Below are 22,655 nucleotides of genomic sequence, written 5' to 3' on the forward strand. Positions count from 1 at the left end.
AGCGTGTATGTCATCTAATGTTGCTTTCATAAATGTATCTTTTTTTCTTCTGACTTATTTAACTTTAAGCTTGTTACATGGCAAACAGAATAATGTTTGCTATGTAACAATTAAATCTATTTAAATAATTGGAAGATTTTCTCAAAAGCTCTCTTCAGCCATTTGTAGAACTTGATAAGCCTACATTACCCATAGTGCAACACTCACTGGGAATTAGTTTTTCCAGAGAAAAAAAAGGTTGTTTCATTGATTTATAAACGGCCACCAGGTGATTTTGAAAACGTGTTCTTTAAGTAATTCATCATTTATATTGATGTAAATGATCGTTACTGACGAGTCAAAGTGTTTTCGTTTCAGAGGGACGTGAGCTCTGCTGGGAGGACGGGACAACTGGTGTCCTCCACTGGTCTGGACAAGGGAAACCAGAATGGAACCGCACAGTGGTGGCGGCGGCATCGTTCTGCACTATGGAGGAGGACGTACATCCAGGAAGAAAACACCTGAGACTGGAGTGGAGGTTTCCCCCTTCCAGCAGGACAAGTACCCCAGAACATCCAACCAGAGATCTGAAGGAGTGGGATTTGTCACCTACATGGCCTAGTCAAAGTTCAGACTTAAATCCAATTGAGAATCTATCCTGAAACCTGAAAACTAGACTTCACAGGAGCAAAGATCTTGTTAAAAAAAAACCCAATCAACTAGTGTCTCACCAGATGTGGAACACTGCTGGAGACGTAAAAGGCGTTTCTACGAAACCTTGACTCAATGCATACCGCATTTTTCAGGTTTTCATTTGAAATTAAAACTCAAGCCGGGTGTAATTTTAAGTTGTGTTCTCAATAAACCCGATGGATATTTGGTGTTGGCCTGAGTGAGGCGCGGTATCACCACATCGACACTAGATGGCGCTGGATATCCATAAATGCCGCAGCGGGGCACCGGATAATTATAGCACACTATCCCGATTTAACAATTAGGTCATCAATTAAATAAGTTATTTACTAGTAAATCCGTTAAGCAGCAGATTATCTGACGGTGATGAAGTTACATGAGATAGTTTAGTACAAGTTTGGTACAACTAGTTTGTTTTAAGTTCTTGGAAGCGTTTCTAAACGAATAAATCTGGTTTTAGCCCTGAGTTCGGACTGTCAGGTGCAACATCCACCTGTAATCCGCTTCTTTGTTCAGGGAGGTGGAGGCTGGGGTGTGTGGGTGTGTTGGCTGGAGAGGTGGAGTCTCTTAAGTCTCCAGACAGGCGCACTAGACAGATTAGTCTCCTCCAGCCGCTAACGAGGACTCGAATTTGCTGCGGAGCACAGACGGAGCGCCACGCCGGTTCCTGAGCGGGTCTGCCGGGGTCGGGGGGGTCTGGAAGGCGGCGCAGGCAGCACCTGGATTCGGGTCCGATGGAGGCAGCCGTGCTGGGCCCCGCCGTCATGACGGACGTGGATTGCGGCAGCCTGAACGCCGAGCTGGAGGTGAAGAAGCTGCAGCAGCTGGTGCGGAAGCTGGAGCGGCAGAACAAGCAGCTGCGGAGCCGGGCCGGAGGCTGCTTGTCCGGGGGCTTCCAGCACCTCCCAGGCCCGCTGCTCCAGCCGTCCCTAAGCTCGCTTTCTCCTCCGGAAGAACCGCTAGATCATTTCCACCCGTACGCAGGGGAGGAGGACGAAGACGAGAAGGAGGAGGAGGAGGATGCGTCGGAACCGTCGGTTCTGGATGAGTTGGAGCTTCTGGACCTGGAGTCTCTGAGCTGCTCAGAGGAGTCGGATGAAACCTGGTCAGTGTCGGCTCTTTGTTCACTAATATGACCATTTGTTGCTCCTTAGCCCTTCAGCAGAAGAGGCTGCTCCTCTTCCTCCTCGCTGCTCTACAGCTTTGAGGCATTTTCCCATATTCACATCCTGGAAGTTGAGTTCTAACAGACCAGCAGGCTGTATCAGTGTCTCACTAGGCCCATTCAGGCTCCATGATCTTTACCTGCTGGCTCCACGGTTCATTTTAGCTCCATTAAAGGCTTTCCGGGCATAAATGATTTGTCTAAGGTGACCCACAAGTAAGGACTTTGAGTAGGCCACCCCACAGCCACCTTGTTTTCAGCTTTCACAGTTAAACTTTGTATCATGCTTTGGTTCTGTTATTTAGGTCCGACAGCGATCACGCCGGGTTCAGCTGCTAACATTGAACTAAAACTGATTATTAATATTTGTTGCTGTTTAAGAACTTGTTGCCTACTTCATGTTAGACACAATATGATTGATGATTACTGTTTGTTGCTAATGAAACCTGAAATTCTCAAAATTTATGATGGGACCAACATGCACACAGAGCTGTCTGCAGGGTAAGCCAAATCATGAATGGAAAATTTAGTAGAAGGAAAAACTGTGACGGGGATCAACCAGTAGTCTTGTCCATGAGTAGGAATGTAACGACATGGAAAATTTGCATCACGCTTATTGTGTTTGCAGCCAAAGTATAAATATAAAAATGCCTGCCTCATATTCACAGTCATATATTTTAGTTCATGACGGAACATTACCAAGAACTTTGGGGAGTTTAGTCTGGAAAACTGTGGCCATTTCTAATAAATTCTGTTTCGGGATCCTGAGACGATCCAAGCCGTGTACTGAACTCTGCGTTATGATTTCCAAGTTTCAGTTTAAACAGCAGTTCCTCTCTGAAGTTGTGACAAAGTCGGGTTGATTTGGGGCTCAAGAAATACTCAAAATTTAGAAGTTAGAGCAGCAGCTTCTTTATTTATTTTTAAACTCTGGTTTAAAGACCTGGAGGAAACGATCAGTGAAAGTTAGTTTCCTACAATTGTGGACTTTCTTGTGCTCTTGAACTCCTTTAGGATGTTTCCAAGTAAACAGGAAGTCCATTCCCGATGCTTCTCCTGCATGGATGTTTTTCTAGTCTTTGATTGAAATGAAACCAAACGGTTGTTTTCATTAGAATTACACCAATGCCTGGAGCCCACAGGAACAAAAACCAAGCTCCGTAACATGGGCGGATCCATCAGAGAACGTGTCCCCGATCTTCAGCAGACCAACTCGAAACGTAGTCCAAGAAAGAACTTACCGATTGGTCAAGTTCTAGTTTTATCCATGCGACGGACAAAACAAGTTGTAATTTATGAGTCTTTGACCCGACAGTCACCGGACAGAGCCAGTCGAGGGAAAACCTTCAACTGTTCCCAGTGAAGGTTGGACTCTAGCGATCGATTCGATTTATTTAGATGCGATCTTAAGGTGTAGTTGCGGAGAGGAGGTCGGTTGGTCGGACCGTCTCATCTTGGCTTTTTCTATTGGAGTCGGATCGTTGGCGTCGGACCGTTTGGAGACGGATTGAGTTCCGGGTAGAAACGATGCTGCGCCGGACGTCTGATCACAATGCATTTGGTGAAACGAGATTCTGGACGGTAGCGACTGTTGCTAAACCGTTGGACTAGATCTGCTACTGAAGACTTCGTTGATCAGTGACAAACGTTGGCCAACATGAATCAACATTTAGTGATCATGAAAACTTCTCCATAAAATCTTTTTTAGACTGAGGTGCTACAGTCAGCTCTGCAGTGTTCCACTTCTTCTCTAGCCAAGCAGATGTTGGTTCTTCATGTTGCACTTAAAGCCTCTGTGGACAACGTTTGTGATCCCAGGTCAAAAACACGTACAAAGACTCACTGTACTTTTTCTTCTTCTCCGTTTCCAGGTTGTACGTAGCATCGAAAGCAGGAGAGAGTTCAGCCGAGTCTCTCAGTCCGCTGCAGTGGTGCCGGCAGAACCTGGACAGCCCCAAGTCGGACGTGGAGGTCGCCAGAAGGTCGTTGTCTCTGCGACTGGAACAAGGTACAAACTGAAGATTTATCCTTAAACCTCTAGGTTCACGCGAAGAGGTCAAACTTAGCGATAGACGCGACTCTTCTGTGTTGGCCAAGTTTCCCGGTTCGCTAAGACACCAGCAAAGACTCAAAACTTTTGGTTCTCTCTGGTTTTTCTTTCTTCACGTCACGTCCAGGAGAACCAGGGACATTTAGAAGCCTTTAACTAGAGATGCAGATGTGTTGAAAGTTCTAATCTGCATCCAACAGCCCATAGATGGTTGTAGGGTCTGTCTGTTTCAGAGCTGTTTGAATTTATGCCACCAACGCCGTGGCTGCCCTCTTTGAAGAAAATCAGTTTACTGTTGGCAAATAAGTTACAAACTCAACCCATTGAGTTTGTAACTTGCATCAATATGGTTCAATCCTGGCATCTCTGCTATTTGTATCCTCCGCTCCAAGGCAACGTCGATGGAAACCGCAAAAGGTTTTCCATTTCAAACAGAGAAAGCTCCGTTTTCCGAAAACAAATCTAAGGCGTTAACTTTGATTTAAAAAGAAGCAGGCATTTTCCTCCGTGCAACTATTCTTGCACTGCCTTGTTATGGAGAGCTTTATGTTCTGTTTCTGTTGTTGAAGTGAAACACAGTAACGGGAGTTGCTCTCTAACAAAGAGTGAAGTCTGTAAACTTATCTGATTTATCAAAACACCCCTTTGCAACAAACAACAATGGAATTATCATAGTGCATATTTCTAATCAATGGGAAGCAGGTTTGCTTTTCTGTGAGGACTTTAAGCTCCAGCTTCCATATGACAAGCCGGAGGTCCGATCACCGCAGAGAGCCGTTAATCTGTCCACGCGCTGAACGGATCAGACCTCGGTCACCTGACGCTGCGTCTGCTTACGTAACCCTCCACCGACAGTCGGAGAAGGAAACGGGTCGGAGGAAGTCAAACGGGAACCTGTCGATCTGAAAATAGTACAAGCGTCTCTGGTTTCTGTCGGTTTGATTTGTAAACGGGCTGAAGAGACTCGGCGACGACACGTTTTTCAATAGCAAAGAGTTCCCTAATGACAGATTCCTGGGAAATATGGACAAACCAGCACACACTATCAGTGATCCTCCACCATACAGTATCTGTCCTGACTAATTAGTTTGACCAAAAAAAGCCCAGTGTCAGTCTCCTCTGACCAAAGCTGTGTTGTTTAGAAGGAACGCCCTTGCTCTTTCCATTGTAGTGATGTTTTTCTTTATGAATGTTTGCATGCTGGTTCTGAGCAGCGCCTGGTGGTGGACGTGGTCAACTGTCGGTCAGATCGGCGCGCGCTCCGCCTGGGTCTGTGAAGTTGCAGCAGCTGCACGCTTCGTTGCATCAGAAACCCTCCCGCTAGCTCTGCCTCTAATCTCTCTCCCCCGTCCCCCGCTCGCCTGTTTCTACGGAAACGGTTGACAGGAGAGGAGTCTCTCTTTGCGGCCGAGTCGAGGCTTTGCGTTCACGTATAGACGTCGTCCCTGCGCCAGTGCGGGTTTCTCCAGAGGCAGCCGGCTCCGCTGAAAGCGGCTTTGTCCGACCTCTGACGGGCGCCGAGCTGCTCAATAGAGCCGAGGGTGACAGACGCCGGTGGTGAGGTAACGGCAGCATGGCAGGAGGGTGGGGGGTGCACACACAATAAGAGCCTGTTTTACTCTGTTGTTGAACAATGAAATCCACATCTTGATGTTTGTTTACCTTCCTCCCTCAGTCTCCAGGTGGCGTAGCTCCCTGTCGTCCCCTGGAACCCCACCGACCCGAGCCGCAGCGGCGTGTTCCCCCCCGGCCAAACCCTGCTCCACCCCACCGCCGACTGAAAGACACGGTAGCCAAACTGCTAGCGTCTACACAGCTGTACCTCCACTAAATGAGCACTTGTTATGTGATAGAACAGTCTGACTTGTAGAACTTAGAAATTATTTTAATAGAACCTGGCTGACGATAGGAAGTTGGCCATTAGATGCCAACCAGGTCTGAAGAGTGTGACATCCATGGGAAAGGCTTCCAGAAGCTTCTAGAACGAGCGTCGAACTTTTAGTGTGGCTCTCAAGAATCCAGACGCTAAATTAAATCAGTCGGTCTCCCCAGTTTTTGAAATCAATCAGCCGATTCCCACGTTTTGTCAAAAATGGCCGACAACATTGGGTTCACCAACCCAACGTTGGCAAAATACAGGTGGTGACATAGTGCTTGTTCCACCAAAATACTTTGGTTCGTCAAACAGAATTAATGTCAGTTACAGTCATGAGGTTGTCATCCTTTGCAGTATGTCACATCTAGACTCTGTAACATCAGAACAGTTAAAGACAGACTTACAGTAAACCAGCACCCACCAGTTTTACCACCTCTTCAACAAATCTCTTCTGTCATGTTTTTTCCCGTCCCTGCAGCCTCTCCTCTCCTCTCCTCCCCGCTGCACCCCGTCCTCCATCGCTCCCTGAGCCCCATGGGGAAGGATCTGTCCCCTGTAGCTGAAAGGACGCCCACCTTCCTCCCTCACCCTCCCAACCGAAGTAAGACTCCCCCCCCGGCGGAACCGAAACGTGCAGGAAACCGGATCACACTCGGCTTTTTGCACCTCGTCAGGCATCAAAGTGTTTTTATGTTTTTTTTATCGACACTGTGATTCAGCTTTATATTCTGCTGGAGAGGAAGGAGAGGCGGAAAAAGCCGGTGCTGGTGTCAGCAGAGTGAGCCCCACAGGGGGGGTCAGGAACCGGCAGCTGCCGGCAGTTTTCCATGACCGCAACCAGCCGACCTGCTCTCTCTCACTCTGTTGGTTGTGGAGTTGAACACAGTTAGGTTTAGTCTAACTGCGGCTCCCTGGTCTAATGAAGGCTCATTAGAAGGCCTACGAAGAGCATTGACATGGTGAAAAGGTTGTTATTACCACCAGGGAGAGAACTAAAACAGGCAGGATCCCAGCTCTTGAGGACCGACCCCTGCATTAGAGGTTGACCTGTTGTCTTTGTGTGAAGGCCGCAGCCTCCGGCGCTCCACCCTGAGCCCCGAGTCGTCGGTGGACAGCGACCTGGGGACGTCGGAGGACGACTCCATCAGCCTCGGATACAAACTGCAAGATCTCACGGACGTCCAGGTCATGGCCCGGCTGCAAGAGGAAAGTAAGTACACCGACGGTCAGGTGTCGGGTCGATCCAACAAGCGTAGATCCGTGACCCCATCAGATGATGGGTCAGGCTTGTTTTTTTTTCATATATTTTTTTTTTAACTGAAGCTATAGTGTACGGAGCACATATAACTTTTAATGTATGCCTTTAATAATGGATTGTCATATTTGCACATTTTGAATTGTCGACAGTGAATATCAATGTTTATTTCTGGTAAACAAATACATTTAGAAATAAATGTCAGTTTTCTGGAAGAAATGTAATTCCTTCATGTAAACATGAAGAAATGTGTCTACAACTTGATAGACACCTATAGGATGTAAGTGAGCTCTGACGTCCTGTCCAACATCAGTGTCTGACCTCAGAAATGAACTCTGGAAGGAAACGTTCTGATATGAAGACTTCTGAACCCAGAATGCCAAGTGACCCAAATCTTTCCCTAAACGTCAACAGTGTTTCTATTTATTTTTCATTTTTTGGAGCCTGAGCTGTTTAAGGAGAACCTTTAGTTTCACTTTTAACAGAAAGTAGAAATGAGTTAAATGTTTGCTCATTTTTCCTGGTTTCTCCTCCCCTCTTCTCCCGATCTAATCACATAACATCCAGATCTCAGAGCCCATCGCTACTTCAGCTTTATTAACCCCAGGAGGTGATAACTTTGTGTTTTACGGTTCCTTTGTAGTTTTTTTTCCGAGCCGTTTTCTTTGCACGCTGCCCCTCATGTCGCCCCCTGCAGGTCTACGGCAGGACTACGCCAGCACGTCGGCGTCCGCCCTGGCCGGCCGCCGCAGCCAGAGCTACTCCTTCCAGCTCAGCCGGCTCAGCGCCGGCCCCGGCCTGGAGGAGGAAGACGAGGAGGACGACGAAGACTACGCCCTCCTGCCGCCGCCGCAGCCGCGCCTCACCCGCCTCTCGCACTCCCACACCTTCTGCAGCGTCCGCGACTGGCGAAAAAGCACCAGCTCCCTGTTCACGCCTCCTTCCACCCCCTCCACGCCGCCACACCCTTCCGTTGGCTCCGCCTACCCGGCGTCACCGCCGCCGCTGGAGCCGGGCGACCCGTATGGCATCGAGGCGCCGGGCTTCAACCCAGGATCAGGTGAGCTCACTGCTCCGGTTCATTCCTACCCATCATCCTTCAGTCTTTTGTTTTTGTTTTCTTCTTTTGTTTCTGTCTTCCAGCCTCTTCCTTTATTCAGTCAGTCTTTTCTTCCTCCTCTCTTTAACCCAGAATCAGTAAATTCATCCAGAACTTCAGTTTTCTCCCTCATCTGTGGTAAAAACAGTCCCTCTGTTTGTTGTCTGATCTGTTTCCTGTTCCGTTCTGCCTCCTCAACGTCGGGTTCAGTAAAACTCGTCTAAGCCTCTTGCGCGGCGGCCCTCTAAGCTCTCGGCGCCGTGCGTCTCTGTGGGGTGGGTGGGATTAGCGCGGGTCTTTATGTCCAGCGAGCGGGAAGGACGTCTGGTCTCCGCCTGCTTCAGATACAGACGATCAACAGATTCGTGTTTCCTGAACCGTTTTGTGCTTCAGGCCACTTGGTGGTTTATTTCTAGATGAAATCTGCTGCAGGTCAGCTTCTAAAGGTTATTTCTGTGTCTTTACCAGATAAGCTGCGGAGGAGCATGCCTAACCTGGTCAGAGCTCCCAGCATGCCCAGTGTGTCCATTCCCACCTCTTCCAGTGCTGCTGCTGCTTCTTCTTTTTCTTCTTTGCTACGTAACAGCCAGAGTTTTGATTCGTCCAGCGGCTTCGCTCGCCTCCAGTCCTCCAGTAAGACTCCGGCGCCGCCGATTCTCTGTCGTTCTGTGACAAACGGGTCATTGTTCCGTTTCCTCCTCCGCCTCAGTCCCCTCTCCAGGGCAGCTTCAGAACCGGGTTCAGAGCCTCGGGAGCTTCTCCTCGCTGTCACGGCAACCACCGAAAGCCACCGCCTACGTCAGCCCGACGGTCAAAGGCCCGACATCCGTCAGCCTCGCGTCTCTGAACGGCAGCGGCATCCCTCTGCTCAGCAAACCTGCAGGCGGAGGCTCCGCCCCCACGGCGCCCCGCAGCGCTCTGCCACGCCCCGCCTCCATCCTGGGCCCCACAAGCTCCAGCCCCCGCGGCAAGGCGGCTTTATCATCACGAAGGTAACGCTTGAAACAAAACGCACAGATCCGACGGGCGATTTGAGCACACAACGATAGAAAGCGAATATCATCACTCCGTCGGCTAATAACAATCAATTAGATGAATTAGGTAATTAGATGTTAAGGTTGTCGACGTCCAGCTGGCATAACTGACCTACTTCCCAGTTTTTCAATATTTGTTTTAAAATTAAAACTTTTTCATGACCGGTAAAATGGGAATCCCTTGGACTTTATGTAGCTGTTATAGAGTTGACAATCCCTTTTTCAGACTCTTTGCGGTATTTTAATTTTGTCGACCAGCGATTCTCCGGACCCGGTGCTTAGCAACGCTCCAGTGTGGCGTCCAATCCAGTAACGTATATCAATAGAAGCAACAGCTCACTGCTGTTTTTAAAATCCTGCTTTTTTCCCCCCACATTTTGTTAGCAGCTAGTCGTGCTATCATGTTAGCTCGTATAAACACAGGGACAGCAGAAGATTCAGTTTTAGTCTCCAAGCTTGTAGTTATTTTTTGTTTTCTTTAAAGTAGCTAAAACGTATTATTTTTAAGCTTTTGAAGTGATGCATCTGTCATGCTTCTTTATAACTTCCTTTTTCTGTTAGCTTTGCTGTTTAAGTAGCTACTGTTCTAACTCTTGGAAACGGCTAACTATGCTAGTCTAGTTATGACATATTTTATTTATCTTTTAAAATGACTGTCCTCTACTACAGTGCAGATTATTTTTATTATTTAGAGTTTACAGGAATAAGTTTCCCTGCTTGTCAAGAATGTTCACGCCCAGCTGCTTTAATAAAATAATCGATATTTTCCCTCTGCAGTTTACTGACGCCTCCAAAGAGCTTGTCCACCTTCAGTGCCCTTCGCGACAGCGCCTGGAGAGACGGCTGCTACTGACGGCTGACCGCCCCGCAGGCCGGGGCCCGCGACGTGGGCGGCGAGGCTTGGGATCCGAGGTTCTGCGTCGAACAGTCGGAGTCTCTCTCCACGCGAACGATCTCCTAGATTCTATGCAGGATTTCTTCGGAGAACTCGGGTAATCTTTCTGGATCTGCGTGCGACGTACGCCGGTGAGTTTGGTGGTTCGGTGCCAAAAGCGAGCCGTTCTCGTTTGTGCAATAAGCCGCCGGGTGACACCGACGCTAACCGGCAAAGAGGGCTGCCAGTTTTTACTATATGAACCTCTGACATTGTTTTTATTAATATATTTATTTTAAATAAAACTGATTTGAACTCATCTGGTGCAGTTGCCAGTAATGCTGCTAAAGTGTAATAAATCCCAGTTGGTTTGGGCACATTTGGTCTAATTTTTAGAGTATTATGTATTTGTGTACACACCTAACTAACTGCATATACCTGTTTATTTATTGATTGCAATATTTAAAGTGTAAATCTTCCAAAATGAAAATATGTTTGGGGAATGTCTCACTGTGGTGTCACCAGACGTTGTGCATATTACCACTGATGATGTTGCACTTTGCCAGAAATCTCACAAATGTTTGTTTACTAATGTTTTCGCTCTGCGACTCAACCTGGTGTATTAAGTTAAAAAAAACAAAACAAAAAAAAAACACACACTGATCAAGATGGGTTTTTTTCAATATTTAACAGTTGTACACTTATGTTTTGGTCTTTTTGGGGGATTTTTCTATGTAGCACTTCTAGTATGTTTAACTTGGTCCTTCATCAACATTTAAAGGGCACATATTTCACAATTTACACTGTTGTTTGTTACTGTGAACCTCAAGCATTTTCCTAAAACTTAATAAACTTATTATATTTGGCAACAGTTCTGAATGTCTTTTTTGTTTTACATGGCAAAATATGAAATTGCCAGTGGATTTTAAAAAATGAGAACTGGTGATCAGGGTGTTGAAATGGTATCAGATGCCACCTAGCGGTGGCTTTCTTATGTCACTTCCATCCTGATCAGTTTTATGATGGAAAAATCGGACAGGTTTTTGTTCCACCATTTTGAAATATTCAGTAAATATAATGTATACTGTTTCCCTTTAATAATCTAAAGATGCTTTAAAAGAGAATAAATTCATGTTGCTGATTTGGACATTGAAGGATTTCCTAACTCCCCCAGTAGAAGCACTTATTAGGACTTATGCAAATAAGTTTTACTTGTTGTTTTTTTATTATTAATAATACTGTGTGTTGTATTTATATGACCGGGTCCAGATCGCAGGGATCTCGTGGGCTGAACACTGCCCCCATGCGGACAGGAAGTCAAAAATGCTCCTCATAAAGCTGTTGCAGTACGTTTATGAGAGATGAAAACTTGTAATATTGTGTTGTATTGGTGACTTTTATATGAGTTTAGAATTACAACTACTAAGTTCAAACTGGATTTTGTTTTAGTATTTTTGTTTGTTTTTTTTCTTCAGCTGTATTTGGTAAAACCACGTGAAGAATCTGGTTCTATTCTGTTGCATAAAACCCTTCAGAATAAGAGTCAGAGATTCATTGCTTGTTAGCATTTCTAAATCATACCAAAGCCAATAATGAATCAGTTTACAGAATAATTATCAGCCATTTAAATTATTGCAGTAATTAATTTTAAAGAGGAAGCTTAACGTGAACCTGAAAACGCATCAATGATGACGTAAGAGCTTCTATCATATCAAAGATCTTGTTTAGTCAAAGACACCTCACTATAAATGTTTGGGGGGTACAGTATTTTATGTTAATTGATATAAATTGAAATCTATCAGCCTTATAAAAAAAAACATAAGTCTGGTATGTTTTTTTTATATCAGCCTTATGATATAAAAGGCTGATATAAACGTAAGTAGTAAAGCAGGATACTTCTGTGGCGCACTTTAGTCCTACCTGATTAAATCCAATTAATGATGGTTTGAAACATATACAGTCAAATACAAAACTGAACAAAAGAACAAATCAGAAAGAAAACCCGGAAAAACAAAATAAAAGGAGATCACAATAATGATCAAATCAACTGTGGAGAAAAAGAAAAACGGAAAAAGAATGAGGAGGGAAGGCAGAAAAATGTGATACAGTTTCGGAAAATAAAATGTAATGTCATTGTTGCAGGTCGATGCAGGTGTCCAAGTTCCACAACAATTACATATCGTATATATCTATGAAATATATATTGTATACGAAACATTTTGTACATTTAGGTTAGCTTTATTTCAGTTAGTGAGGCATCTGTTAATGTCAGACGATCTTCGAACACACGCCCAGCCTCAGCATCAGCGCATCTTTTTTTTTTTGTTTTCTCTCCCCACGCGCCTCTCCCCTCCGCCCTCGGCCCCGCGTGACGCGCACAAACACAGCCGGACCTCCCGATCCTCGCGCTCTCCCCTTCGCTCGCGCCTGCCTCGTTATGCCTTTGATCCCCGCCGGCCTGCCGCCATGTCCGCTGCCGGTCGCTCCCTGCCGCCGCTGTTGATCTTCTTTCTGCCGTCTTCGCTGCTCTTCTGCCTGGATGGAGCGCTGAGAGCGGCGGCGGAGGGCGGAGGCCTCTCCTCACCCCCATCCCCGCTCGGTGACAATGGCGTCCCAGCCGCCGTGGGAGACACCTCGGCTCTGGCTAGAGGTAAACACGACGATGCAGATGATGCCAGGGCAAAACCCAGAGAAGCCGTGTTTTTTGTTGGGAGAATAACGCTTCATTATGAAGCCAGAGCTGCTGACTCGAATGTTGTGTCGGTGTAATTTTCTATGGTCCCAGCTGCGCTCACCTTTTTCACGGACCTCGCAGCTCTGATCTCCTCCTCCTTGTTTTCTCCGCAGAAGGCCAGTTTTCCCTGAAGGTTCTGGTGAGAGACCTGGTCACCCGCCGGCCTCTGGCCGGGGCCTCCGTGGACGTCTACCTGAATCACACCTCGAAGAGTTCAGTCCAGACGGGGCAGGACGGGGTGGTCCTGCTCCGGGTGCCCTACAATCCGGGTGTTGGTTTGACTCTGCTGGGCAGTAAGGAGGGGTACGTACCCACCCCCCTGCCTTGGAGCACCACCAAGAGACCGCGTGAGTTTCTCGCAGAGACGGTACTTTTAGGAGCATCTTCCATGTTATTTACTGTAAAGTCAGCAGAACCCTCGGCCGCCCTCACATCTGTTTTATTCACGAGCATTACCGAGGCGCCTGCGACAACACACAAGATGCGCTCCGCTTATTTTATTGACTCCAGGAGGCCGGGGGGCCCTCTCTATTGTCCTGTGTCCCCCAGCGGGTATAGGTTTGGCAACGACGCAGCAGGGAGGTGGCGGTCTAGACGGAGGACGGAGCAGGTGTTTTACGGCTCTTGTTTTTCAGAGACACCTCCCCTTTGTGCTTGCGATCCAGACTGGGGAGTCCTAGGAAGACGAGAATGAGGACTCCATCTAGTGGTTAACGTACACAATTACATTTTTGTTTCTCTCTTTTATTTCCCCTCCACTCTTATGCAGCGCCCTGCAAATGTAATGTTTTTATTCCTATCACACCAGATGCAACCGGAGGAGCATACGCCTTAAAGTTAAGTTTTTTCCATCAAACGTGTCGTCGATCATAAGCGTTTTTGGTCTCATCACAGTTTTCTCCGCCGTGACGTTGCCGCTGCTCCCTCACAGTCAGGGAAACATCTGGCTGTTTGAAGAGTCGGTACTCATCACCAGGAACTTACCCGGTAGGTTCACCTTCACCTCGGCGAGCAAATTTACATAAAAACAGGCATTCAAAAATATGTATCGCTCGTCACCTTTTCACAGACAGCTCATTCCAACCTAAGGCCAAGTTCCCCAAGAACCTCCTCACCGTCTCTGATAAAAGCAACATCTCTTCACTGACGGCATACCTGACCGTGCCACAGCACCACCCGGCAAAAGACTGCACCCACCGCACCCCAGGGATCATCGGCAGTAAATCCGGTCGGTATTTAATCACGCTCACCGAGGCTCGTCCGAACCTACAGATTTGAAATTCTCACAAAATCTTTCCAGCGCTCAGATGCATCGAGCTGAAGGCGGTAGCGGGCGTCAGCATTCAATTGTACTCTGGCGGCGAGGAGCTTCAGGTCCGAGGACCCATCCAAATCAGCCTGCCGCTGGAACGCGACACTCACCGGAGGTCCTCGAACACAGTTCCCGCCTGGGCCTTCAACGTGAGAACAGGTAGGAGCAAAACTCTTTGAGAACACGAGCACGCACGAGCGACATGAAATTGACCGCACGAACCGACCCTCCGCAAAGGTGCCTGGGAGAATCACGGTCTGGGAACAGTGAAAGGAGTCGGCGACGAACTGGTTTGGACGTACACCGCATCCCACCTGGGCTACTGGATCGCGGCCCCCCACCCTTCGGGAAAAGGTACCTCGGCCGCGTTTTCCACGTCACGTAACGGTAACGCAAAAACAGGTTTTACGCCAGGGGTGCCCGAAGTCGGTCCTCCAGGGGCGGCGTCCCGCACGTTTCAGAGAACCCCCGTATTACACCTCAGGGATTCGATTTTTGGCCTTAACAATCACATCGATAGCCGATCTCTTTTGTCGTTACCTTAAGCAAGGCAAGTTAGACGCGTAGAACTTTAGATGTTTTTCTGAATTCCGCGACCTCCCGGACGAGTTAGGGATGCAAATTTATGTTTTAATATATTTATTGTTTTGGACAAATTAACAAAAATGCAGGACAGTTATCAAAATACAATGATATCTGGAACATCAATCAGAGCGCGATGACCAATTGGCGTGGGTTGACGCTGGCATTGGAATCTTCTACGTTGTCATCATCAGTGAATGAATCCAAACAAGATTGCAGTTACAGATAAATTCCAGAATACAACTGTCCAACTATCATTTATGTAATCAGAAAATAAACAACAAGAACAGTGATACCCCGACCCAACACGCCCCAAGTTATTAAGGATAGAAGATAGAACAGCAAATGTAGATAGGGAAAACAGAAAGAAAGAAAAGAAAATAGAAAAAAAAGGGAAGGTTAATATGTACAACTAAAATAAGTACGATAACTAAATAAAATATTCAGCTCCTCCGCATACTGCTGGAAATGAGTGCATCGGGGTGTCTTAAGTCACTTGTGTACCAACTGAGAGGCCAACCTACAGCCTTTCTGACAGGCAGAGAGGCAGCAGGGCCACAGAGCAGACACTAGTCAGACACCACCCGTTTCCAGTGGTATTACTCAAAAGTTCAAGGAACGGCCCCCACGTCCCAACATATCTGGGTACATTATTATTGAGAGTGTAGCGTATTTTTTCAAGATGTAAACAAGAAGCCATGTTATTCAGCCAGCATTTAAAGGAGGGAGGCGAGGCAGACTTCCACTCTGTAAGAATGACGCGTTTAGCCACCACCATCCCAAAGGCCAGAGCCTCTCGAACAGGCAAGGGCAGAACAGCGCAGGAGTCAGATACACCAAACAGAGCAACAAGACAGTCCGAAGGTATCTGACGTTTGGTAAAGACTATATATGTCAGACCAAAAGGTTGTTAAATAATGGCAGTGCCAGAATAGATGTCCAGGGATGCGAATTTAGATGAATTTTTATAGCTTGGACATTTTATCCATTTTCTAGAAAACGTCGCTATCTCTGGTTTCTTTTCTCTTTAGACGGGGACAGGTGGCGTACCCTTCTTTGAATTTTAGCTAATTTCCATTGACGGCTTTATAGGTCGCTCACAAATCTGAATTTAACAACTGTGATTAAATAAGGCGGTAAACACCTTTTCACACCACCTTAAACACAATATCTGATACCAGGACAAACCTGTCATTTTACTTTGTAGATTATTTCGGACAAGTAAGTTCTATGGATTTCATCTCTTACCACACCTATCTTTTGGCGGGAATACTGGGAGGAACTCTGGCCACAGTCATCGGATTCCTGTCCTTGCTTCTCCGTCACTGCGGGTACGTAAGAAAAACACTCAAATACGTCAGATACGAACAACGGTCGGCGAGGGTCCAGATAACCGACCCGATTAAATTTTACCATTTCCAGATCCAGCAGTTCCCGTCGAGAAGCCACGAGGAGGAGAAGGGCCCGCTTTTCCAAGCTCGCCGTAGTAAAAAAAGACCAGACGACCTCCACCCACACCGAGGAGGGTTCGCTTCTCCGATCCGGCGACAACGTCCTCACCTCGCGCGGCGTCGAGCGCGAACCTTCGTCCGCACCCAGACACAAAGCCGACTACAACATCTACGCGGAGGATCCGGGGAATCCGAGCGCGGCTCCGAGGGGCGCTCGGCCTCCGCCGCACTACATCGATGACACGAACGTCGCTCGGACACGCGAGAAATCTGAGCCGCACGCGACCGACGTGAACTTCGATGACTTCTTTCGAGACAAACCGGTTCACGTCTACGACCGGCCGGCGGCGATCGTCCGAGCTCCGGAGCCGTCGGGCGCTCGGGAGCAGCAGCCACCGGGCCGCAAAGCCGCCACTTTCCCCAGGAACGGAGCCGAGCATGACGCTCATTCCGACCCCGCGAGCAAAGACGACTACACCCAGACGCGACCCAAAGTCCAGTCTCAAGGCGGGAGCGAGTCGCACCGGGGCGATCCGGACGAGCCTCGGCCTCCGGAGACACCCCCGCCGGCACAAGGTCCTCCCGCCGGCGTCTGGGGGCGCTACAGCAACCTCCTGGAGTCCTCCGTATCCGTGCCGGGGACTCTCAACGAAGCGGCCCGCACGGAATCGTTCGGCGGCGGCCGCGGCGGCGAGCTCCAGGGGATATCCGAGCGCACCTTACTGGAACTGACTCGCGGCAAGTCGTCGTCGGCTCACCCCAGGGCTTGGTTCGTGTCTCTGGACGGAAAACCGGCCGCCCAGGTTCGCCATTCCATCATCGAGCTCCAGAGTCGCCACCGGCCACCGAGCAGCAACGACACCAGCCTGGACTCCGGCGTGGACATGAACGAGCCCCAGCAGAGCCTCCGCGACGCGGAGCGCGACAGGCGGTCAACGAGGGGCGGCAGAGGCGGCCGTCACGGCGAGGAGCAAGACCAGAGCAGCAGCGAGAGCGGCACCACCGCCACCTGTACGCCGGAGGACCCTTCCCTGAGGAACATTCTAGACGGTAGCAGCGGAGCTATTCCGAACATTCCCGAAGAGCGGGACGGGACGGACACGTCCGACACCCGAGAGGACGGCGAGTCGAAAGGCACGCCGCCACCTCGGCGACTTCGGAAGGCGAGAGAAAGAGGGAAGGCGGAGAAGAGAACCGCCGAGCCCGTCCGGGAGGGAAGATCTGTGACCGAGAGAAGTTAGAGCCGGCTTTAAACCGACCCGAATCAGCGTTCACTCGGGCATCGTCGTCGCGGAGTCACGCGATCGCACAACCTCACCGAAGAAAGCGTAAGCCGACCGAAGACGACGCGGGTGCCGTTTAACCCTCTCGTTACGTCGCGGGTCCATTCGAGGCGTTTTTAAAGTTTAAAAATCTAAAGTAAACCGTTAAAAGTATTTAATTTTTTGTTTTAAGTCTGTTTGGAACTTCTTTGGCTTGACTTAATAAGCATAAAGAGCATACCAAATTAACTTTATTTTACGAGAAGTCAAAGGCAGGTGTACAAAAGGTCCAAAGCGATACTATTTGTTTGTAAGCTACCGCGAGACCTCAAACATTGCCCAACGTAGCGGTTTTCACATTTTCAGAATCCTTAAAAAGGGGGCGAGGGGTTAACATACCCCCCCTTTCAACCCCCTACCTCACTTACTGCGACTGGCCTAAAAAGTAAGAACAGGTCGGGCTCATGAACAATTTGCACAAAAGTGTCGAAAGGACCAGAAAAAAAGAACCAGCCTTTACTATTATGCTACCAAAGGAGGAGTAGACAACTTGGACAAGATGACTAGTTCATACTTACACACAGGCAGCAAAAGAGAAAAACATCTATTTAATTGTCCTGTATTACCATAGGTTTTATTTTTGTAGGTCTTCCTAGCGGATATTAGGAAAACGACGACGTAAATGTCACGTCTCATCAAATATCGATTGAAATCTTTAGCAATCTTTAGAAATCTTTCTCGTTTCGGAGTAAACGTTCGAACATAACGGGAGGGTTAAAAGGTTTCCGCACCTCATTCCGTCATTTCTCGAAATCTGAAGATCACCAGCGAGATTCTCCAAAGCTAATACCATTCCCAGCGTTTGCGTCACAGAGGGTGCCTTTCTTACCGCCCGTAGTCACAAAACGTAAAGCGTTTCCTCGTATTTATAGAAAACGCGAATCCGCGGGACGGACAGACGCACCTGTCCTCACCACAAACGACCGCTTTAAATTCGACAAGCATTCCTATTTCTCTGTACTCTCACTTTGTTTTTGAACACACCGCCTCGAGAGGACCGCAACTCCGAACCGGGGAAAGACCAACACACACAAGTACAGAGCCGCCACATTACGTTGACACGCGATAGCCGATACTTCAGGTCTACGGTCGCTTTTATTTGGACAAAAACGAGCGTTTCCTTTAGCGAGCGAGCACACCGAGCCGAAGAGCTCGTAGTCAACTGGGCGACGGAACGTTTTTACCGTCGGACGTCGCCACGGCCGATCGTAACTACTCCTACTCTGGGATTTTCACATATTTGTTTATTTCCAAGTTGAGAAACGTAGTCGAAACCTGTTTTACTTTCATTATCCGTCGATCCAGGCGGGATACTCTTAGGACAGGATCTCGATCCCTTTTCCGACGATCGAACGGAGGGCGGAAGCGGACTAAAAGTTTCGACGCTTTCGAACCGCCGAGGGAGTCGATCACGCACCTCGGTTTGCGAGCGGCGGAAAGCGAAAGCTCACATTGTCGTTTTCACTTAAGATTGTAGGGCGGGCCAGAAGTTTGGAATGACAAAACAACATGTCGGTATACTTTGCGACAACAGAAAGACACTTTTATTAGAATGTATTTTGCTATATTTATCAGGTCTTTGGACGGAGCTGCCGTTTTCTGGGAAATAATTATCGAAGGAAAGCGTTAAACGGAGCCGTTTTCAAACTTTAGGCGCATTTGTATATTGTGAAAAATACAGAGGACCAATAGCATCAATTTAAGCGCGAATCCTTAAAAGGATCAAGATTACAAACATGTAGCTACCATAACACCGCCACGGTCCCGGGAACATCTGGCGTCGGTACGTAAAGTTTCGAAGCCTTCAGAGACATTAGAAACGTAGCCGAATAATTCTCACCCCAAAGGAATAATTTTTGCAATTAAACTTTACAGTCTTCCATTTAATCACAACGAACGCTCGATTCCGTACACGGAAGCCTTCGCGTTTACTTTTATACGTAAATACCTTTTTCCGTGAGCAGTAGCGATCTCGGTTGTTTATTTGTTCGGTTTCCATTTGAAAGAAGGCGGAACGATCCACTCGGGTTGCGGCGGACGGAGCCTTCCGAGACACGTAGCTATATCGCGAACGTCATCAGCCAGAAAGCGCAACGTCTCCCCACTTCTTCGGTGCGACGAGCAGTAGTAGTTTTCAACACCGGTTCTCGTCCAGCACAATAAACCCGTCATAGATCGTTTGTTTCGTAGCGATCCACACGAAAGTAACCGATACTAAATTACGGATCCATCCACCGTCACGCCCTTCGGTTTCTTCCGTACGGGCCGCCGCTTGTGTTTTTACCTTTGTATCACTGTTAATGTTGTTGTAGTTATTGCATCTTTTGAGAACTTGTTTAATAAAGGTACTTTATACCAAAAGATGATAAAGGATTTGTATCAATGTCACAAGGAGATCAGAAGGCACAGAGCGAAACGCGCGGACATCCCAGTCCGCTTTTATTCTTTGGTTATAGAAAATCCGGTCATTCTCAGCTCCAAGCCGTCTCCCGCAGAGTCTCCGAACGCGTCCTCGCCCGCGTCTTTCAGACGCAGTTTGGCTTTCCCGGCGGCCACGTTGCCTTTGCTCTTTTTGCGGGGACCACCAAAAGGGGAGGCATCTATCGATGTATCCGAGTCGGTAGCTCCACAAGCGGGAGAGGGTCGGGCACTTTGAGCGAGCAGCGCTATTCCAGGGACAAACAGGTCTTTCAGGCGGTCCTCCCTCCGCCGGACGGAGGCGTCCTCGGAAGAGCCGTTCCCGTCCGTCGGTCTCCGACAGCAGACGACGTATCCGTCCAGGGGACAGGAGCGGGACCTCAGGAGGATCCGGTCCACGCAGCGCACGTGAAACTGAGGGAACAGACGAACAAAGGAGCAATTAAACTTCTTCACCTTTTGACAAATCACGACCCAAAAGTAGCTCCACAAAGATCCTTCTTACAACGACGAGAAATATATATATATATATTATATATATATATATATACATACATATATATATATAAATATTAATTTTTTTATTAGGCCGAGAGGAAGGGGACCGGAAATCGAACCCATGACCGCCACGTCGAGGACCGAAGGCCTACCCCTATGCACGAGAAATATTTCTGATAAGGATAAGTCGTTTTAAAACATTACACCTAGACTGTTGTTTTTCTCTCATCTGAAGTCACTAGAAGTCATTAGAAATTCTAATTTAAAATAAATTTGAAAACGCCGGCAGGGCGAGCAGGCAGAGCACGCGTACCTGGTGTCGACAGGGCAGCGTCCGGAGCCGCTGACCCTCACGGAATTCCAGCAGGCAGATCCGACACTGCATCCCCTCGTCCAGCAGCCGAGAGCCGCGCCTCACCTCGGCCACGGGGACACGCCGGAACACGACGTCGGCGGGAGGCTCCGCCGGAGCGCCGAGGAGAAGACGGCGACATTCGCCGGCCACGTCACCACCACGGGACGCAAATCCTGGCCGAACGCACCTTCCGTCCCCCGGCTCCGGATCCGGGGGGGAGCCCGCGGGCGCCGGAGTCCACTCTTCTTTTCTCGTCTGAATCGAGAGGTAAAGGCGGTTTTGTCGAGAAGCCATTTAGGCGCGAGCGGCGGAGATCAAATCCCAGAGGCTTACCGTTCTCGAAGCGAGAGGATGCCGCGAGTGGTTTCCTTTCTTTACGCAGGTCTCACAGAGATACAGAGAGCCGCAGAGGTCGCATCTGCAAAAGACACAAAGAAGTCGTTCGGTCGTTGTCGTATTTTGTTTCAGAGCACCAAAGCGAGAAAACCGGTCCGCTTTCCTTTTACTTTCAATTCACTCCGTGTAATCGGAATCAACGTTTAGGACGGAGAATTTGAGAAGAACCAACCGGGACTCCGAACTCTAAAGGAGGCACAGCAGAAGAGTCCGGCCTCATCTCGTCCCGCTCCGGGGGTCGTTTAGGCGAGTAAAAGTTTGCGGTGGGAAGACCAGGTACGTTTGGGTTTCCCTCTACATATTTCCACCTTAGCGTTTTGGTAGGTCGGCGAGCATTTTCGTTAACTAAGGACAGCAGAGTTTTTATTTGTATTTTTTGGGCTTTGAAACGGTCAGGTCCCTTTGAGTTTCTCCGATTTAACTCTCCCTTTCTGTCCGACAGTCGGACTTTATCCGCAAAGCGACGTCCTTTCCCTTTCCCGTCGCTTTATGGCGGTTTTTGTGTTTCAGAAGCACGAACCCGAGTACATTTCCTGACGTCGGCTAGCTCGGTTAACACGCTTTCAGGGCACGACCAGATTTCACAGCAGGTCACAAGGACGACGGCTCCACATCGTAACCCGATGTTCGTAACCCGACGTCGTCTCTGAGCGCGTCTCCTGAGACTCCATCCTCAGGTTCCCTTTTGCTGTCGAACCGTGTTAAGAAACCACAGTACGGCAGGGCAGGGATCTCAAACTCCAGGCCTCGAGGGCTCCACTCCTACAGTTTTTAGATGTGCCACAGGTACAAAACACTGGAATGAAATTGCTTAATGACCTCCACCTTGTGTAGATCAGTTCTCCAGAGCCTTAATTATTCTATTCAGGTGTGGTACAGCAGAGGCACATCTAAAAGTTGCAGGACCGCGGCCCTCGAGGACTGGAGTTTGAGACCCCTGATCTAGGCGGTCTTTGTTTCCCGATGCTTTGCCGAGTTAAATTATCCTCTTCGCGCTTCGCTCCAGTCCAACCTACCTGTAGCAGGTCCCGGCGATCGGTTCCACTCCACAGCCGCAGCAGACCACTCCCAGGTGTCGGTCCGCTCTCTCCTTCTCGGCGGCCACGAAGAGCCGTGCCGCGTTCTTCGCCTGCTCCCGGAGCAGCTGCAGGGAGCCAAAGCTCTCCCTGCACAGGGGGCACCGCAGCATCTCCCGGCCGTCCGACAGGCCCTGGCTGTCGGCCCACACCTTCATGCAGGAGATGTGGACGCTGTTACCGCAGCCGTACCTTACGCGGACAGAGGGAGAGCGTCAGGACGTCGTATCCCAGAAACCGAGGTAACCGTAGGGGTCGGCAGAAACCCACCTGCAGTAACACACGGGCAGTTTTTTCCGCAGCAGCCCCTCCAGACAGATGGGACACACGTCCAGGTTCCGAACGTCTTTCCGACAGACGGCTCCGGTCTCACGTTCCAGAAGAGTCCGGCGGGGGCTCCCGACAGCAGAGGCTTTGGGCAGGTGCGAACCTTGGAGAACCTCAAGCAGCTGGCGGTCCGACAGCCCCGACTGAAACGCATCTGAA

The 22,655-nt window shown here is 48.7% G+C and overlaps 3 protein-coding genes across 7 annotated transcripts in view; 2 read left to right on the plus strand and 1 right to left on the minus strand.

Annotated features, from left to right (window-relative positions):
* Window positions 1-733: 733 nt before the first annotated feature.
* On the plus strand, window positions 734-10,666 carry LOC122827230 (SLAIN motif-containing protein 1-like). The gene is made up of 9 exons (XM_044109942.1): window positions 734-1,777; window positions 3,709-3,845; window positions 5,563-5,676; window positions 6,242-6,364; window positions 6,830-6,973; window positions 7,716-8,078; window positions 8,586-8,750; window positions 8,827-9,109; window positions 9,929-10,666. Exons 1-9 carry the CDS (start codon window positions 1,407-1,409, stop codon window positions 10,002-10,004), a joined length of 1,776 nt encoding a protein of 591 aa, XP_043965877.1. The 5' UTR covers window positions 734-1,406; the 3' UTR covers window positions 10,005-10,666.
* A 1,704-nt stretch (window positions 10,667-12,370) lies between these two features.
* On the plus strand, window positions 12,371-19,822 carry LOC122827471 (protein FAM171B). Its single transcript, XM_044110474.1, has 8 exons — window positions 12,371-12,675; window positions 12,873-13,106; window positions 13,654-13,746; window positions 13,829-13,987; window positions 14,060-14,230; window positions 14,309-14,425; window positions 15,861-15,984; window positions 16,076-19,822. Exons 1-8 carry the CDS (start codon window positions 12,492-12,494, stop codon window positions 17,343-17,345), a joined length of 2,352 nt encoding a protein of 783 aa, XP_043966409.1. The 5' UTR covers window positions 12,371-12,491; the 3' UTR covers window positions 17,346-19,822.
* A 10-nt stretch (window positions 19,823-19,832) lies between these two features.
* Window positions 19,833-22,655, minus strand: part of zswim2 (zinc finger, SWIM-type containing 2) — a 51,683-nt gene continuing 48,860 nt past the window's right edge. For all 5 annotated transcript variants that reach the window (XM_044110477.1, XM_044110475.1, XM_044110478.1 and 2 more), the window contains 5 exons: window positions 22,440-22,650; window positions 22,110-22,361; window positions 21,031-21,115; window positions 20,656-20,952; window positions 19,833-20,258 (listed from right to left, as the gene is read on the minus strand). In XM_044110477.1, coding sequence (XP_043966412.1) covers window positions 19,866-20,258; window positions 20,656-20,952; window positions 21,031-21,115; window positions 22,110-22,361; window positions 22,440-22,650 — 1,238 coding nt within the window. In that variant the 3' untranslated portion in view covers window positions 19,833-19,865. The remainder of the gene's footprint in view (window positions 20,259-20,655; window positions 20,953-21,030; window positions 21,116-22,109; window positions 22,362-22,439; window positions 22,651-22,655) is intronic.

This window comes from Gambusia affinis, linkage group LG24 (assembly GCF_019740435.1).
Source record: "Gambusia affinis linkage group LG24, SWU_Gaff_1.0, whole genome shotgun sequence".
Lineage (NCBI taxonomy): Eukaryota > Metazoa > Chordata > Actinopteri > Cyprinodontiformes > Poeciliidae > Gambusia > Gambusia affinis.